The sequence below is a fragment of the Heteronotia binoei genome, chromosome 15, assembly GCF_032191835.1.
Source record: "Heteronotia binoei isolate CCM8104 ecotype False Entrance Well chromosome 15, APGP_CSIRO_Hbin_v1, whole genome shotgun sequence".
Lineage (NCBI taxonomy): Eukaryota > Metazoa > Chordata > Lepidosauria > Squamata > Gekkonidae > Heteronotia > Heteronotia binoei.
In genome coordinates, this window is record NC_083237.1 from 41,693,746 (window position 1) to 41,712,745 (window position 19,000).

The 19,000-nt window shown below is 47.5% G+C and overlaps 1 protein-coding gene across 1 annotated transcript; it reads right to left on the reverse strand.

The window, feature by feature from the left end:
• Nucleotides 1-17,566: 17,566 nt before the first annotated feature.
• On the reverse strand, nucleotides 17,567-18,520 carry LOC132583825 (olfactory receptor 10A7-like). Its single transcript, XM_060255509.1, has one exon. The coding sequence runs from the start codon at nucleotides 18,518-18,520 to the stop codon at nucleotides 17,567-17,569; it is 954 nt and encodes a 317-aa protein (XP_060111492.1).
• Nucleotides 18,521-19,000: the final 480 nt, after the last annotated feature.

The following is a 19,000-nucleotide window of genomic DNA, read 5'->3' on the forward strand; positions in this document are numbered from 1 at the left end:
CAACGAACTGCGGGCCCCGGTCGCTTATTACCTTGTCCAGGAACGAGTGGAGCTTAACCACGTGGTTAAAAAACAAGTTTATTGACAAGAACTTGAAACGGGGGTTCATTAGGCTTGCCACCACCCCGCATGCCGCCCCGGTCCTCTTCCGGAAGAAAAAGGACGGGAGTCTCCAGCTTTCCACCAATTTTCGCAGGATAAATGGGATTTCAATGTCCAACGTCTACCCCACCCCGTTGATCAAAGACTTACTAAGCACAGTATCAGAGGGGTCCATTTTCACAAAATTAGACCTGAGTGATGCCTACTTCAGAGTGAGAATCAAGGAGGGGGACAAGTGGAAAATGGCATTTAACACGCCCATGGGACAGTTCGAATACTTGGTGATGCCATTTGGACTGCAAGGGGGCCCCGGGGTCTTTATGAACTTTATAAATGAAGTGCTCAGGGAATACCTATACAAGGGGGTGGTGGTGTACCTGGATGACATCATTATCTACTCGAAAGATCTACCATCCCATGTGCAACTAGTCAGGAAAGTACTCTCCACCCTGTATCAGCACAAACTGTATGCGAAGTTGTCTAAATGTGAATTCCACCAGACGGAACTTGATTACCTGGGGTTCCGAGTGTCCGGGAAGGGGTTAGCGATGGACCCGGCCAAAATACAAGCAGTGTTGGACTGGGAACCCTCGAGGACATGTAGACAGCTTCAATCCTTTCTCGGGTTCGCAAATTTTTACAGGGGGTTCATTCAGGGGTTCGCCCAAGTGATGCTGTCCCTGACGGACTTGCTTAAGACTAAGGGGAGGGGGCCAGAAGCAAAAAAACCCAAGGTCCGACTGCCGTGGTCACCCAAATGGCAGGTGGCCTTCGATGAACTGAAGAGACTGTTCACTAGTGAGCCAGTGCTCGCCCACCCAGACGAGCTAAAGCCCTTCGTGGTCCAGTGCAATGCTTCCGATGTAGCTGTCAGAGCCATATTGATGCAGAGGGACAACGAGGGGAGGTTAAAACCGTGTACTTATATCTCTCAAAAATGCTCACAAGAGCAGCGCAACTGGTCAGTCTGGGACAAAGAGGCGTTCGCAGTAACGTTCGCCTTAAAAACCTGGCGGTCCTGGCTAGAAGGGGCGAGTACCATTTGAAATCTGGACTGACCATAAAAATTTAGAGGCTCTCACTCGCCAACGGAAGCTGACCGGGAGGGGAGACTGGAGGGAATTATTAAGGGAGAGGGAGGCTTCTGGTACTACGAGGGGAAATTGTACGTGCCCAAAACCCTATGCCAAGAAGTACTGCGGCACTGCCACTGCAGCAAGCTGGCTGGCCACTTTGGCTATGTAAAAACGTTACACCGAGTGAATCGCCAATTTTGGTGGCCACAGATGAAGAAAGACATTTCTGAATTCGTAGGATCATGCCCCATTTGTATCATGGCAAAATGGAGAGGGGGAAAACCGCCGAGGTTTCTCCAACCCACTCCCACGGCCATGAGACCATGGTCGGTGGTGTCGATGGACTTTATAGTGGAGCTTCCGGCTTCTCAAAGGAAAATGGTGATTTTAGTGGTGATGGACACTTTTTCAAAACAGGCGCATTTCATTCCTTGCAAACAACTCCCCACCTCCAAGAAATTGGCTTACTTGTTCTTTCAGCATATTGTTAGGCTACACTCATTTCCAGACAAGGTCATTAGTGACCGCGGGCCGCAGTTCATTGCCAACTTCTGGCAGGAGTTTTGCAAGGTGGCGGGCATAGAGCAGGGGCTGAGTTCCGCCTACCACCCACAGACGGACGGGCAGACAGAACGCGTGAACGCCCTTCTCGAAAAATACCTAAGATGCTATGTAAATTACCAGCAGTCAAATTGGGTGGAGTTGCTCCTGTTTGCAGAGTATGGATACAACAACAGCTTGCACAGTTCCACCAAAGCGTCGCCATTTCAGATAGTGAATGTTTATGAAGGGAAGCCCTTCCCATTGCTACCCAGACTTGAGGGAACAGCGCCACATACCTCCTGCCAACAATGGTGGGAGGACATTAAGAAAGGCTGGGTAGCCATTCAGGAGAACTTGGAAGTGGCCAAGAAAGACTATAAAACCTATTTTGATAAAAAGCACTCCACGGAGTGGGACTTCAAAGTGGGGGAGAGTGTGTTTCTATCCACCAAAAACCTGCCTTTGCCACAGACTTGCCGAAAGTTGGCATACAAATTTCTGGGCCCGTTCAAGATAAAACGGGTGATAAATAAAGTGACTGTATAATTGGAACTTCCAAAAATGTTTAGTAAAATTCACCCTGTTTTCCATTGCAGCCTTCTTTGCAAAGATCCTGGAATTACGTCATGGCACCCCCGTCCTCAAGAGCCCACACCTATTCAAGTGAAGGGTCAGAGTCACCCTGAGGTGCAGGAGGTGCTGGACTCAAAAATAAAAAGGGGGGTATTGTACTACTTAGTCCATTGGAAATATTTCCCCCCAAGCTGTGATGAATGGGTCAAGTCATCAGACCTTTCCCCCCCCCCCCTCCTTCTCAAAAGATTTTACCTACTGCACCCAGACAAACCCCGAGCAAGAGCTTGGGGGGGGGGCAGTATGTCAGACACTGGAAAAAATACTGTGATGAAATGCTTAGCTTAAATAAATATGATGAAAGGCTTAGCTTAACTGACTCCATTTTCTAACCTGTGTTACTAAGCATAAAAAGAGACATTGCATATCAAAGTAGAAGCATAGTTGTTACTAACACTGGTGTGAATTCCTGTCCCTGAAACTAACAAAGGCAACTTCCCTTTGAAGGTAAAATGCCTCCGGGGATGGCGGTTTGGCCATCCCTGTGAGATCAAGGACCACAAAGAGAAAGTTACTGTGTGAAATGTGAAAGAGAAAGTTACTGTGTGAAATGTATCACTTTATACTAAAAATGCTTGGGAATGTAGTTTTGTTTAGAAACCTTTGATGTGCAATTCCTTAAAGTAACTCCTCACTGGCAAGACTGTATCAGTTCCAATCTTTCCACGCTCAGAAACTATGAACTCTCAAATAAAGCCTTAACTTTGTATCAAATGGAGTCTGGTTGATTTGAAGTTCCATTGTTTGACAGCGAGCCGTCTTTCTTCTTTCTAAACAACACTGGGGCGGCGTGGGGGGCCGTCGCCAGCCGAATGAAACCCCATTTCAGGTTCCGGTCTAGGAATTTATGTAGTTCCATTTTTTCAGCCCACCCCATAGAGTACAGCTTTGCTTTGGGTAGTGATTGCCTGGGTATCAGTTCTATTGCACAGTCAGTGTTCCTGTGCGGGGGGGGGGGGGCAATTCATCCGCTCCCTGTTTGCTAAACACCCCCATTAAGTCCCGATAGCTTTAGGGACTGCTGGAACCTCCTCCATTGTCAGGCAGACCTTCTCCTTCTATGGCAGAGGGTGGGGACCCCAGTCCGAATTCCATAAGTGGGTTACGCACAACGGGTCTAGAAACTTTATGGTTTGGTCTCCCCACCGTATGCTGGGCTCGTGTCTGGCCAACCACCCCACTCCCAGTACCACATCATAGGAGCAGGAGGGGGAAATTACAAACACCTCTTGTTCCCAGTGCCCCTCAATCCCCACCGGCAACAGCTGAGTCTCTAGTATGCAGGGCTCTCCCCACATCACTGTCCTGTCCAATTGTATGGGACAAGGGAGGGCTGTGGTAGTCAGCCCTAGGGCTTCCACCAACTTCAGGGTGATCAGCTCCCGATTGCACCCTGAGTCAATCAGGGCCCTCACCTGCATGAATCTTTTGGGTCTAGGTTTCAACAGTTTTACTGGTACAAAATATAACGACCCCATTACTCTTACCCTAAGCGGTGCTGGTTCCTCCACGACCTGCTGGTTGGCACCCTTCAGAGCAGGTCGTCCCCGTTTCCCGCCGGCTTGTCCATCCACACCAGCTTGCTCAGCTCGTCCGCTAGGAAGCTGTTTTCCTCCGACTCCCCAACGGCCACCGTGCTGCTCTTCGCCGCTTCCTTAGGGCGGCCCAGTGTCTTCTTCGGTGCAGGGGTGCCCAACTTGGGTGCACTTGGTGGTGTCTGCAGGGGGTTAGGGCAGCTTCCGGCCAGGTGGTTCGGATCTCTGCATTGAAAACACTTGCGAGGCCCCGCAGCCTTCCGCTGCCTCCCACCGGCTTTTTCACCTCCAGTTTGGGTGCTGTCTTTGTGTCTCAGCTCCCCTTTCCTGTCTGCTGCTGGCGTTGCATGGCCACTCGTTTCATGTTGGTCTCGACCTCACCCACTAGTTGGATCCAGCCCACCAGCGTGGTGGGTCTGGCTTGGGTGAGGGCCCAATCTAATATGCCCACGTTCAGGCCCCTAGTGAAGTGCTCGATCTTCATCAACTCACTCCATCCCCTCACCTTCACGGCATTAGCCCGGAACTTCAAAACGTACTTCTGAATCGACTTCGACCCTTGTTGCATGTCTCGCAGGGCCGCTAGCGCCCAAGTCTTCTGGAGAGGGTCTTCGTACCGGGCCATCAGAGCCTGGAGGAATGTAGCTACATAGTCCAGTTCTGGGCTCATGGCTTCGTACAGACTCACGTACCATTTCTTGGCGGCCCCCTTTAGCTTCGACCCCAGATAATCCACTCGGCTGAACTCGTCCGGGAACATATTTCCCCAGTAATGCATGTAGCTGTTTGCCTGGATTGTGAAGTATTCCACTTCTTCTGGGTCTCCGTCGAACATGGCGTCTAGCTCCCGACCGCGACCTCCATCTCTTGGCACCACAGGTGTGGCAGGTCTAGGGCTGGGGCAGCTGGGGCTGCTGGCTGGTGAGCTGGCGGGGGTGGTTGGATCCTTCTGGGCCCCAGTAATCCCAGGGATCAGGAGATTTCTCTAGTGATCTCCCCTGCCATCCAGGTGGTCATCGTCTGCATCTCGTCCCTCAGACCCTTGACCACGGACTCCACTTCCTTGAGGACCATTGCTCGGAACTCGCGGGCCCCCTTATCTTCCTCGTCTTTTGGGGCTAGCTCCTCTGGATCCCTCTCCCCAGGATTGGGACCCCCATCTGGTAGGGGAATGACTACGATGGTGTCGATCTCCTCCGGCTCCATCAGCCCCGGGTTGCCGGCCTCTGCATTGGCCAGCCTCACCCGGAGCATGGGTCAGGTTAGGATGGCCTCCCTTCGCGCTAGTGCCTTGTCCATCGTGGTGGTGGAGGTCCGTGGTTGCCACTGCTGGGGTGTGATCAGGAGCTGCTGAATCTGAGGAGACGAGGCTGCTGCCCTCCAGGCATCCAGTACGTGCCACGGCACAGACACCTCTTCCTCAAAGTTGGGAAGCTCACCACCTCCTGGAGCCTTTTCAGCCATTGGGTTACAAAGTAGCCAGGGTGGTTAAGCTTCAAAAAGATTCTTCTCAAAATGTCAAGCAGATGGATTCAATGACGAGTCTAAGTTGATACAAAGACTACGTTTATTGATAGACCGTTACTTTGGCTCAAGCCTTGGCTTGAGAAGAATGAAACCAAAACATTGATACATAAGTTTTAAGGTACACTTTAAAGGAATTCCTATGGGGAGGGGAAGCGAGGGAGCATTCACACATAAGTATCAAAACTACATACATTCCCAGGGCTTATCAGCCATTCGGTTTTGTATCGCCCGGATGGCGCTTCCTCCCGAAAGAGGATTCATGGGAAGGTGCTGATTGCTTTGGTCTCAGTAATTACCGTACGTCATAAATCGGGGAAAGGCTAAGAAAGGAAAATAAACTAGCAACATCTGGTTCAGTGTGATCTTACCCAGGCCTGCTTGTGGCCCACCAGAAACCCATCAGTTATTGATCAGAATTAGTCGTGCTTGACAACCTTTGAAATCATGTGGCATCAATTTCATATCTAAGGATATCAATTTCAAATCTGTGGATGCACTTTAAATTGCACACAAATGTATGCAGTATGTGTGCACAGTGGATTGAACCTAATCAACCTTTTATCTCAGTTTTGCCCCATTATGTTTTTCTTAGTTAAGGGAGCAATCCTAAGAAGGCTTACTCAAAAGTAAGCAACATGTTATCCAGAGTGACTTTCCTCCAGTCAAGTATTTTTATGATTGCTGTGAATATCATACTTTTCTGAATACCTGGGCAGTCTCCCAACTAGAAATATCATCCTTGTCTGTACATTGACTGGATTTACCAGAATTTTGATTGGACCCACACTTTACAATAAGATACAACAATATTGAATATATATTTAAACATTTACAAGTGTAAATATGCTGTTCTGTTTCTTAATGAAATAAAGAGTCAGAATTCATATGAGATTGACCCTTGTCTTTTATTATAGGAGGCACTAAATATCTACCTATAGAGATTTTAGACAGAAATTCCTGATAGCAAATAGAAACACAGCCATACTGATATAAAATACTGGAGCTAAATATAGGAGACTTTGGGGGCGGGGGGGGCAGGACTGAACTAAAGAGATAGAAAAGGGAGGAAGGGAAGATTAAATACTTCACAGAATGAAGGGTGAAGTTTTAGTATATTATGTAAAAAGTAATATGCCAAGAAAGAAAGGTGGGCGGCATGTATGATAATGGGAAACATTTTAGGGGAATATCTACTAATAGTTCAGACAATTTTGGGTAATCCCTGGTTACACAGGTCTTGATTTTATTGTGATCAGGTGCTGCCCCATTCTGTGTGTGTTGAAAGCTGCCATCTTGGCTTCAGCAAGATAGCTCTGGAAGGAAAATATGTTTGCTGCTATGGCTTTGAAAGATGTCCTGAAGATATAGTTTCTTCTCAGATGGGTATGTGGCAGTGTGCAATTTGTCTTGGAATATTTTCAGATGTATGTTCACACCCACACTTTAACAGGACATCCCTAAAACCAAGGATGTAACTGTGCTTAAGCCTCCATGAAAAATCTCTCATTAGATGGTTCTATATGCTCTGAAGAATGAAAGCAGTTATTGGCATCAATTATTAATTCATGAAAATCCAAAGAGAATATAAGGTCTGCAATGGGATGGTCCAAATTAAGGGATTATTAGAAGGTTTTTATTATTCAAAATGGCTTTCGGTAACTACAACTGGGAAATTAGGTTAAGGGAGGATTGGCCCACAGATTATTTTCTAACCGGAATTCCAGAACTTCGGAATTCTCTTCTTGGATACTTCCCATAGATAGAGACTTTTATTTCACTGCCACCCAAAGTAGAGATACACCCTGCCTATTCTGTTGAGGACAATTGGTTTGGAAGTGTGTAAATTCACACTGGTGTTGAGAAGCCTAGGATTGAGGACATATGAAGGGACTGCTATATTAAAGCATTAGAAATAACCAGCTTTTGTGCTGGTAAAAAAGGGATAGAAGAGTTCCCTTTTATCTATATTGTTGACTGTGAAACTGGCATGTACAAGTCGCCCCCCCCCCCCCCAGCCAAGCTGGCATTGCCGGCGTTTGGCTGGGGGCCGTTTGTTGCTGGCCCGGAAGGAAGAAGAGCGTGCTGACAATCCCGGGCATCCGGGACCTTTCTCTGGGCATGGTGTCAGGGCTATATAAGCCCCGGACCCACCCAGAGCCACACAGTTGTTTTTTCGGTTCTTTGAAGGAGAGCCGTATCGTTGCCGCCTGCCTGGGAAGCAGAGGGCTGCACTTGCGAGGCACTACCTTTGCAGTGGGAGGCTGCTGGACATCCAGAGGTGTGGCGTTTCCACGTGACGCGAGCGATGGCGATTTTTTGCATGGCCCGGGGGCCTGGTGGCGTGAGGCGCATTCTTTGGTGGTAGCTGGGTTGGCGGGTCCTGAAAGGCGGCGGGTGTTCATAGCCCCCCCTCCCAATTCGGCTAGTGGGGTCAGAAAGGGTGGGATTAAGAGTGTGTTATGCCACCCCTATTGGCATAACAGTAGGAAGTAAGGGGGGGGGTTGTTGGCTGGGAGAGTGTTTGGTTTTTAGCCCCCTCCCCATCCTCATGCCCCCCTCCCACCCACCCCCGGTCTTAGCCTACCCGCACGAAGCAGTGATAGGGTTAGTTAGGTGGGGGTGTTAAGGCTGTATAATCTGAAGGTCCACAGGGGTGGGGTCTCCTCCTTAGTGGTCCTGGGGATGTTGAGGCCTGGGTGGTTTTTTGTCTGGGGTCTGCTAGTGTGGCTCCGATGAAGGGTCAGGGCAACTCTAAAGTTAAACAACCTGCCAGGCCCGCTAGGGGGCAGGGTCATCAACCTGACCCTGTTGAGGATGGGGGTCAAGAGGCTCAGGTAAGGCAAGCCATTATGGGTCAATTGGAGGTGTTGGAGCAGCAGAGAGCCACTGCAGGAGCTCCCATATGGGAAGGGCATCGTAGAGCAACTGGGCATTCATCACGATTGACTTTTGAGAAGGAGGTACTGACCCGTCTTTCTGCTTTACAGGGTGGAGCGCCTGGGGTCAATATGCAACAGGAGCCGGACCAGGAGGATTGCCCTGGCCCGGGCGAGCAACTGGTCGATGAGCCCTTGGTTATTGGAGCGGTGGGAGGCATTGTGCAGCAGGCTCTGGCGGTGGCAGTGGCGGTTAACCCCCCTGGGGACATGGGTAAGCACTCATTACAACAACAGCCCCAGGCGTGGCCTTGGAACCCATCGCAATTCTCGGCTCCCCCAACCTCAACAGTGGGAGCACCGGGGATCCCAGGGCAGAGTGGTCCTTTGGTTCCCCAATGTGTGGCACACCATCATGGGCCTGGAGTACCCCTTGTGTATTGCCACAAGGCCAAAGTGGGGGGGGGGGGTTCTGGTTCACAGGCCTTCGTGCAGGTAGCCACCCCGGCTGCGTCACAGGTCGCCCCAGCACAACAGGCTCCGCCTGGGGTGCTGCCTTGGGGTGGGCAACAGCAGTTACAGATGTATGGAGGGTGGCCGGGTTATCAGCAGGGTATGTGGAGTTACCCCCAAAATCCTTATGGGTCCATACCTTTTCATGTGCTTCCATATGGCGACACAGCGTTGCCATTGGGGGACCATCTATCGGTGGCTACACGTGACAAGATTTTGAGGGGTGAATACGTGGATGTTTTCAGTCTCCTCTTTAGGGAATTAGAAAAGAAGGATAAGGAAGAGCTGGACAATAAGGAAAAGGAAAAGCTAAAGCGCAGAAAAATGGACAGAACTTGGGCCAATTGGCTACCCGGCTTTCTTATCTATGTGGGCGTCATAGCAAGGGCACAGCCATTTCACACGGCCATGCTTTTACAGTATTGTGACATAGTGTACCATGCATATACTGATTTTGTCGGTGCAGCTTGGTTGCAATATGATGAGGCCTTTTGGATGAGGGCTGCAGTCAACCCGGGGCTGCCTTGGGACCAGATTAATCAGCAGCTTTGGCTGCAATTGATGTCCCCGGCAAAGCCGAATTTAGGTGATCAGTCAGATAGTGGACACTTGGTGCATAAGCAACAGCTTGCTGCAGGGGCCCGCAGTACGGCGGGCCAGTCGGTTCAACCCCGGCTGTTATGTTGGGAGTTCACGTCCAAGGGCGTGTGCTCCAGGAAGCCCTGTAAATTTAAACATGAGTGCCCACTCTGCGGCGGGTCACACGCCTTTTCAACCTGCAGCTGGTCAAAACCAAGGGCTGGTGCTAAACGCCCCGGTGGGGGGCGGGGCGGCAACCAGCAGCCACCTGGTAAAAGGGCCCAGCCCCATTCATCTGAAGGTACTCAATAGGTTGCTTGGTAGATACCCTTTTTTGGTGGATAGAGAGTATTTATGGGAGGGTTTTTCCTTCGGGTTCCAGATTCCATACATGGGACCTAGGGTACCTTGTTTGGCTCCCAATCTCCGTTCGGTGGTAGGTATGGAGCATGTAGTTAGGGCAAAAATAGCCAAGGAATGTTCGGAGGGGAGGGTCTTAGGACCCTTCAATGCTCTGCCAGTTCCTGCTTTATGAGTATCCCCCTTGGGGGTGGTGCCTAAGAAGGCGCCAGGGAAATACCGTTTGATACACCATTTGTCCTACCCAAAGGGCGCATTAGTGAACGATGCCATTCTTGATGCTTTATGTTCAGTACGGTACACTTCATTTGACCAAGCAGTCAAAGTAGTGCGGGGGTGTGGTGTTGGAGCCGAGATGGCAAAATGAGACATCAAGTCAGCTTTTCGCCTCGTGCCAGTTCACCCGGAGGACTTTGAGCTTCTGGGCTTCAGTTCCGAAGGAAAGTTTTACATGGATAGGGCCCTACCCATGGGTTGCTCGGTGTCCTGCGCCGCATTTGAGCGTTTCAGTTCCTTTATGGAATGGGCACTGCGGGATAGGTGACATGGTGCATTACCTGGACGATTAACTTTTTGTGGGCCCAGCGGGGTCAGGGCAATGTGCCAGGCTATTACAGTCATTTCAGGAGCTGGGGCATGAGCTGGGGGTGCCATTGGCACACGAAAAGACTGAGGGGCCTAGTTCAGTGCTTACGTTTTTAGGTATTGAGCTAGACACCAATCAGCAAGCTTCACGGCTGCCTGAGGATAAAGTGGCTGATCTTAGAGTTCGGTTAGCCTCTCTTAGGAGGCAGCGCAAGGTGTTGCTGCTGGAGCTCCAGCAGGTAGTGGGACAGCTCAACTTTGCATGCAAAGTCGTGGCACCAGGTAGGGCCTTTTTGAGGCATCTTTGTGACGCCATGAGGCACTTGCGGCTTCCTCACCATGGGGTTCAAGTGACAGCAGGCATGCGTAGGGATCTTGAAGTTTGGGAGGAATTTTTTTGAATCGTTTAATGGCATTTCATTTTGGCGGGAGGACTTAAAGATTGAGGCGGAGCTCCAGATATCTTCGGATGCAGCTGGAGCCCCCATATTTGGGGTATACTTTTGGGGCCACTGGTGTGCGGAACAATGGCCCGCAGGGTGGTCGGCCAGTGGGCTCTGCAGGGACCTCACCTTTTTGGAATTTTTTTCCATTTTAGTAACCTTTGGGGGGAACAGATGGCCAACCATACTGTCCATTTCTGGTGTGATAACATGACTGTAGTACATGTCATCAACTCCTTATCATCCAAATCTGCACTGGTAATGAATCTGGTGTGGGCATTCACACTGCGATGCCTCCGGTTGAACATTTTATTTCTTGCAAGGCATGTTCCGGGAGTGTGCAATGGGGTTGCGGACTCTCTATCTCACCAACAGATCAAGCGTTTTCACCAACTCGCTCTGGAAGCGGACCCGCGGCCAGCTCGAATGCACCAGGAACTATGGCAGCTTGGGAGGCTGAAGCTGGTAGGGCAATTCATTTAGCTTTGGCATCGAGCACCTGAAGAGTTTATTAGAGGGCGGGATTACAATTTCGGTTGTTTAGGAGCGCCGCTGGTTTGCCGGATAGTTGGCCGGTTCCGGCGGCACATATCATGCAATTTTGCGTATATCAGAAGAAGAGAGGCTTAAGGCTTAAGTCAATTAAAGGTCAATTGGTAGCACTTTCCTTTATGAGTAAAGCGCAGGGGCTCCCCGAGAACATGGGCGATTTTAGAGTTAGGAAGATGCTTGAGGGTTGGGCACGGGAGCGTGGGCCGCGGGCTGATACCTGGCAACCCATATCTCCTTCGGTGCTTAAGGGGATGTATAGGGTTTGGCCGGGGATATGTTCTTCTTCGTTTGAGGCCACACTGTTTCATGCGGCCTTTTTGGTTGCATTTTTTGGGGCGTTGCGTATTAGCAAGTTGGTTGTACAGTCTAGAACTGACAATTCTAACTGAGCGCTGTGAGCCAGGGATGTCAAAATTGTGCAGGGGCAAATTCTTATGACAGGCGGTTCAAAAAGAATCAGCATCAGAGTGTCATGGGTGCTGGGGACCCTGCAGAGGAAGTTGAGTCTGACGAGGAAACTGTGCCCCTGCCACCTGCACCAGTGCCCCTGCCTCCTGCTGGAGAAGATCCCAGCCCCCCTGCCTCGCCCTCTCGGGTGGCTCGTGTGCGTGACCGCCTCCGGCAGGACCTCAGGGATCGGAGGAGGGCGGCACGCTCACAAGCAAGACGCTCCCTGAGCCCTGAGTTCTGAGAGGATTCTGGCCCTCCTAAGAGCAAGGATGCTTGAGTTATGACAGGATCCTGGCTGCCTCCCTGAGCCAGCAATTAGCCCAAACGGGCAACAGCCAGCAGAGGGCTATATAGCTGTGGGCTTTGGGAGGAGGCTTTGTGGAAGCAACTAGTCATCTCCCTGACATCCTAGCATCCACTCCGGCTTGACTTTGGTTCCTGACTCCCTGACTTTGGCTTTTGACTTCTGGACTCCCTGACCTCGGCTTCTGGACCTCGGACCTGCGATACTTGTACACTGATTTGGATTTGGCGCCTCAGACCCTCCTGCTTACTGGCTACAGACCTCGGACTGCCTCTGGACTTTGCCTGACCCGGCCCCAGCCGTGACACAGAGGAGGACGATTATTACAATCGGCCAGTGTATATTACCAGATTTGTGCCTGGTCAAGGCCATGGAGCAGTACGTACAGCTCAGGGGGGGAGGGCGATGGCCCCTTTTTTCAACATAGTGAGGGCCCTCCCCTTACAAAATATCAATTTTGGGTGGTGACAGGCAAGGCTTTGGTGGAGTTGGGCCTGGGAGGTGTCAAGTTTGGAACATATTTGTTTCGGATTGGGGCCACTTCCACGGCAGCAGCGATGGGCTACACCCCTTCCACCATACAGCGTATTGGCTGGTGGGGGTCAGCAGCTTTCAAAGCCTATGTGCATCTGTTTGTCACTTAAAAGGATGCAGGAGCAGCTTGATTGTTTTGTTGCCCATTGGCATATTTCCGGGTGTTGATATTTTTCTGTTTTCCAGGTGCTGTGGCTTGTAGGGAGAGGCATTGGATCCTGATCTGTGGGCACAGTATGGTGTTCTGGGCGGCCCATCATGCCAGGAGGTCTCCAGTGGGTACCCAGCTGGGCCTCAGCAACTGGGCAACGTTGGAGTGGCTGGGTCGCTGAGGCCTGCGTTGGCCAGGGATCATGCCACTGTTGTTCAGGGGGAGGATGGAGCCTCCTCCTCACATCCTAGTCATCCACCTGGGTGGTAATGACTTGGGATTTTTGAAAGGGAAGGCCCTTTCTTTGCAGGCGCAGACAGATCTTCGGGCAATTAAGCGAAGATGGCCAGGCATTCTCATTGTGTGGTCGGCAATTCTGCCACGCAGGGTTTGGCGGTCTGCCCTTCCCCTCGGGAGGATAGAACACGCCAGGCGTAAGGTTAACCTGGCCGTGCAAAAGGCCATGGAGAGGAGCCTAGGGATATTTCTTCCCCATCCTTCCCCATCCAGCCTGACTTGTACAGGCCGGATGGGGTTCATTTGTCTGAATTGGGTAACCGGGCCTTTTTGGAAGAGCTTTTTTGGGCCGTCTGGTGGGCGCTAATGCCTAAGCAGAGGCTTGGTATTGGTGGTGGCAGGATGAGGTATTGGCCACAGTGTTTTCAGGGGAGCACCCATAACTCAGCACCAGTGGGTGCGGGGTGGTCTGTATGAACTGCAGATGGGCTGTACAGCTCAATGCAGGGAGTGCAGATCACGGCAAAGCCTCACCAGGTCGGATCTTTCCATGGGGGATTGATGCTAGCCCAGGTGGAGGTGGGCTTTGGGCCTGGCCACTCAGCACCAGCCAGAATACGGGGCTTGTGCTGGGGGCAGGGTGGCTCGCCTTCCCACGACAAGACGGGATCAGGGGACTGGCCCCAGGGCTTGTTCTGTTAGGCCATACCCCTGCTAGTTATAAGTTTGCTCATGTTTGTTTCAATAAAGTGGCTCGGTTTTATCCAACACACTGTGTCAGCCTCTTCATTCCGACTGGGGGGGAGGCAAGTCGGCCCCTCCCAACCAAGCTGGGGGCCGTTTGTTGCTGGCCCGGAAGGAGGAAGAGCGCGCTGACGATCCTGGGCATCCGGGACGTTGCTCTGGGCATGGCAATGGGGCTATATAAGCCCCGGACCCACCCAGAGCCACGCAGTTGTTTTTTCGGCTCTTTGCCCGCCCACCCACCCCTTTGGCAGTACAGGTAGATTACCAGTCACCTTATTAGGGGCCAGGTAGGAATTTTTTCATCTTCACAGAATTGGTCTATGAGAAGTTGTTTTTTGCCTACCTTGTACTGCTTTGTAGTGTTAGGAAGTCTGGAAGGAGTTTTATTTGTGGTCGCTAGGCAAGATGAGGTATTGACCCCAGGGCTTGTCCTGTTAGGCCATACCCCTGCTAGTTATAAGTTTGCTCAAGTTTGTTTCAATAAAGCGACCCGGTTTTATCCAACACACTGTGTCAGCCTCTTCATTCTGACTGGGGGGGGGGGGCAACAGCCACATGGCATAAGGGCTATTAATTACTGGCTGAATTTACTCTGGACATTCAGATGGGGTGCAGCCATCTCCAAATACATCAGTGTATGTCTGAAGCCAAGCAATTGGTCCAAGTAAAACAAATGCAGTAATAGTCATAATAAACTTAGTTTCCATTTCTTTCATTGAAACAAACATCATTAACTATGGCTGGACAAAAGCCATTTTACTTACAGAAGTATATTTAAAAAAAAAAATCCATCCCAGTTGTAAGTTATCTGTATGTTGCCTTGTGGTTATTGCCTCTTATATAATTTTTCGTCATCTACAAAAGTAATTACATTTTCTGGCTTTAAACCTACAGTTTATCATGTCTATGCAAAGTAGATCAAAAACACATAAGGCTTGCAACATCTCAAGAGTATAAAAACAATGGACAAAGATGTGCATAGACTCAAAGCTATACCATGGCACTGTATATACTAATCAACTGTATGATGTATAACAAAGTAGTGAGTCTCTACTTTGTTTTGTACCATTGTTTTGTACCATTACACAAATGGTACAAAAACTCAACTGCATACTAAGCTTGGAAAACTCCATAAACATTCTAAGCCACCGTATGCATAGGAAAAAGTCCACAGGGTGCCTCAATTGTTATAGAATTCCAAACTAGGTCCCACAGTGAAAACTTCTCATTTCATGGTTGAACTTTACCAATGGCTAGTTCCTAAACCCATGCATATAACAGACTTGTCACACAAAATATTTGAAATCCAAAAGCAGACTAAGTTTTATATCTGAAGAACAAAATTTATGAACCACTCTTTAACTGACTTCAAAGTGTTCTGGTGCAGAGGACTATGCATACGGTAACTTAGAATGTTATACAGTTTGTGGAATTTCTAAGCTATGGGGGACTCAGTGCACTGATTACAATGCCAGCTGAAACTTAGTATATTTTATGCAAAGTAGACTGCATGCCATGAATCACTGACACTGTTTTTATTTATTTATTTCAGATGCAGCTTATTGTGATAAGTGTCCAGAAGATCAATATTCAGATATGGACCGTGATCACTGTATCCTAAAGCTTCAAACCTTTCTCAGCTGTGGAGAACCTATAGGGCTCATTTTGGTCTCCCTTGCTATTTTCTTTGCTATAATCACAGGATTGGTCAACTACATCTTTCTAAGGAACTGGAATACTCCTGTTGTCAAAGCCAATAACCGGAACCTCACCTGTATTCTTCTCAGCTCCATCCTGCTTTGCTACCTTTCTTCCCTGCTGTTCATTGGGAAGCCTGGGAAGATGGCCTGCCTTCTCCGACAAATGTTTTTTGGTGTTATTTTCAGCATTTCAGTGTCCTGCATGTTGGCAAAAACAATCATGGTGGTCATCAGGCAATCGTATGAGGAAATGGCTGGGGATGAAAGTAGCAAACTCCATTGTTCTCTCATGCTCCCTCATTCAAATGGGAATTTGTACTGTGTGGCTTTTGACCTCTCCTCCTTTTCCAGATATTGGCATGCACTCACAGGCTGGGCAAATCATAATAGGATACAATGAAGGGTCTATCACCCTGTTCTACTGTACACTGGGCTGTGTTGGCTTTCTAGCAGTCCTTAGCTTTGCTGTAGTGTTTCCTGCCAGAAAACTGCCTGATGGTTTCAATGAAGCTACGTTCATCACCTTCAGCATGCTGGTATTCTGCAGTGTTTGGATCTCTTTTATTCCTGCTTACCTGAGCACCAAGGGGACAAATACAGTGGCTACGGAAGTGTTTGGCATCTTGGGCTCCAACACTAGAATACTGGCTTGCATCTTCCTTCCCAAATGCTACATTCTCATTCTAAGAACTGACCTGAACTATAGGAAGCAGAAAAAAAGAATTAATCTTGTTTCGAATAATTTTCTACATATACTATTGTTTATTTTTATTGCAATGGATCTGCTCCTTTGTTAGCTGCAAACTGCTTTCTGAATAATTGGGAAGAGTGTCCTAAACCCTGAGCTAATTTTCCATGGAACCCACAGTGTCAGAAATTAGAGAAAAGAAAGTTTCCTAATATTTATTTTGTTTATTTGTTTGTTTTATTCAATTTTTAGCCACCCTTCCTGTAGAACATTTGATTAGATTTGATTAGAAGGTTGGATTTCTTTTATGGATCCTTTGTTCTCAGGATGAGATTTTTTTTTTTTGCTATCAAAAATAAAATTTAAAGTTCACACATGTGTTTGTGTTTAAGGTGGTAAAATAAATGAATGCAATGGGAAAATATCCAGAAAAATTGGTAGGACAAAAATGCTAACAAGGTACATAAAAAAAAAAGGACAAAAATGTACATTCACAGATGTTCCTTTAGTGGATAACATTCACAAAGTGGATGTTGCATAATTTAAACATTTAAATGAATTTATTTGGGATTTGAACTTTCAGGAGTAGTTCAAAGAAATGGTGGAGTTCCTTTCCATAATATTAAAACCAATTTCCAATTTGTGCTAAAAAGTGATCAGGTGTTAACATAATAATTTGTTGAAAACTTTAGGTCTGGTCCACCTAAATTTTCTGCTCAATCTCACACAATGCCCCTTACTAATGTTTACATTTCATATCGTATTTGTCCATGAATATCTCATAAACCTGAGAACAGCACTTTGTGTATCTAAAGTGGACTCCTGCCTTTTTAATCAGTACACAACTTATTTGGATCTCACCCTGTAACAATGATTCATCATATGGTTATGTATAGTTAAGTCATATTAATAATAAAAATTAAATCTAAGTAACAATATACCACAATGTGGATCATCTAGTACTACGAAAAACTTATTCAGAGAAAGGGATCTGTGGGGTTTCTAGCTAGCTCATTCTCACTTAATACTCCTCTTTTCCAAATCATCTGTCCTACATTGCTTTTCTTCATGCAGGTTAAACAATCTGCAGCATAGCCTTTTTTTGTAGTCAAAGGGGATCCCCTCCTCCAAGTTTCACAAGAGGAAAATCTGGTTGGGTCCAACCCATTTTTTGGTGTCCAATTCAAAAGACAAAAAATTAGACCTCTCTATTTATAATTTAGAATAAACATTCTGAGGTTTTTCTTGTAGTGTGATCCCACTAATCTATTTTAGATATATGGTTCAGAAAAATGCAAAACAGTTAGATTTGAAATGATTATAAGATCCTTTATTTTATTTATTTTTTTAAAACAACTATACCTATCCCTCAATTATTAGTAGGCACAAATGTCACCTTACCTATTTTGGATCTCACACTGTAGGCTTTGATCATGCAAATGCTTTTCTCACCCAAATTCTTTTAAAGGCACCTTTAACTTCTTTATTCCGAAAACTGTATATGATAGGATTAAATATGGGGCTAAAAACTGTGTAGAAAAGAGACAGATATTTATCAGTGGTAGGTGAATAAACTGAATTGGGTTTCAAGTATATTATGCATCCAGAACCATAGAATAAAGTCACCACAATGAGATGTGAAGAGCAAGTAGAGAAGGTTTTTTTCCGGCCTTCAGAAGAAGAAATTCCCAGAATGGTGGCAATGATACCAGCATATGACAGTAAAATCAGGAGGAATGGAAAAGTAATAAATATCATGGCTACTACAAATACAGCCATTTCGGTCCTGGAAGTATCCCCACAAGCCAATTTCAGTAATGGAGGGATGTCACAAAAGAAGTGGTTAATCTCATTTGAACCACAAAAGGCCATGGTAAATACCATACTGGTGTGACTAAAGGACATAAAAAAGCCACTTAACCAAGATGCCACAGCTAGACCCATGCATACTTTCCTGTTCATGAGGACAGGATAGTGGAGAGGCTTACAAATGGCAACATAGCGATCGTAGGCCATTGAAGCCAGGAGGAAACACTCAGAGCCACCAAGAAAGAATGTAAAATAAGTCTGTAGAGCACATCCTAGGAAGGAGATGGACTTGCTCCCAGACAGAAGATTTTCAAGCATCTTGGGGACATTGACCGATGTGTAACAGATCTCCAAAAAGGACAGGTTTCTCAGGAAGAAGTACATGGGTGTGTGTAGGGCAGGATCAACCAACGTGAGGAGAATAATGATGAGATTTCCTGCCAGAATGATGACATAGATAACTAGAAAAGTAGAAAACAATATGCTTTGTAAGTTGGGCTCATCAGAAAGACCAAGAAGGATGAATTCAGCCAGTGTTGTGCTATTTTGTAGAATATTTTCTTTCTTTGTCAACATCCTGGGAAATACACATAAATCTAAGAATTAAAGAGACAGGAATTATATGGTTATACACAGGTTATACACTCAACCATCATTCTTGCTAGTGAGGAAGCAAGTAACCCTTTGACCACCATAAAAAAAAAGAAAATAAGACTATAATAGACATCATTGAAGCTGCAGAAACAGAAGCTATGTGTGATGAGGGTACACTGAGGAAAATAAAGTTTGTGTGAAAATATTGGCTGAATCTCAATTATAATACTGCTATTTTGTTTTACCTAATGCAAGGACCAAACAGTGGTCTGAATCCTTACTGAAGGATTCTGAATAAGAAACTATCTGTGGATTATACATAAACCCCAAAATGATGAACAGGAATGCACAGCATATGCATGCAGATAACCTCAGCTGAGAGCAATGGGGACATCATCCATCCATCTATCTATAAATAAATACAAGACTGGACTGGACTATGGTGCTTAGTTCTGCCTTTTT

What these genes read in the sequence shown, in the direction of transcription:
- LOC132583825 (XM_060255509.1), bottom strand. Translation starts at nt 18,520, where the DNA reads ATGTTGACAAAGAAAGAAAATATTCTACAAAATAGCACAACACTGGCT.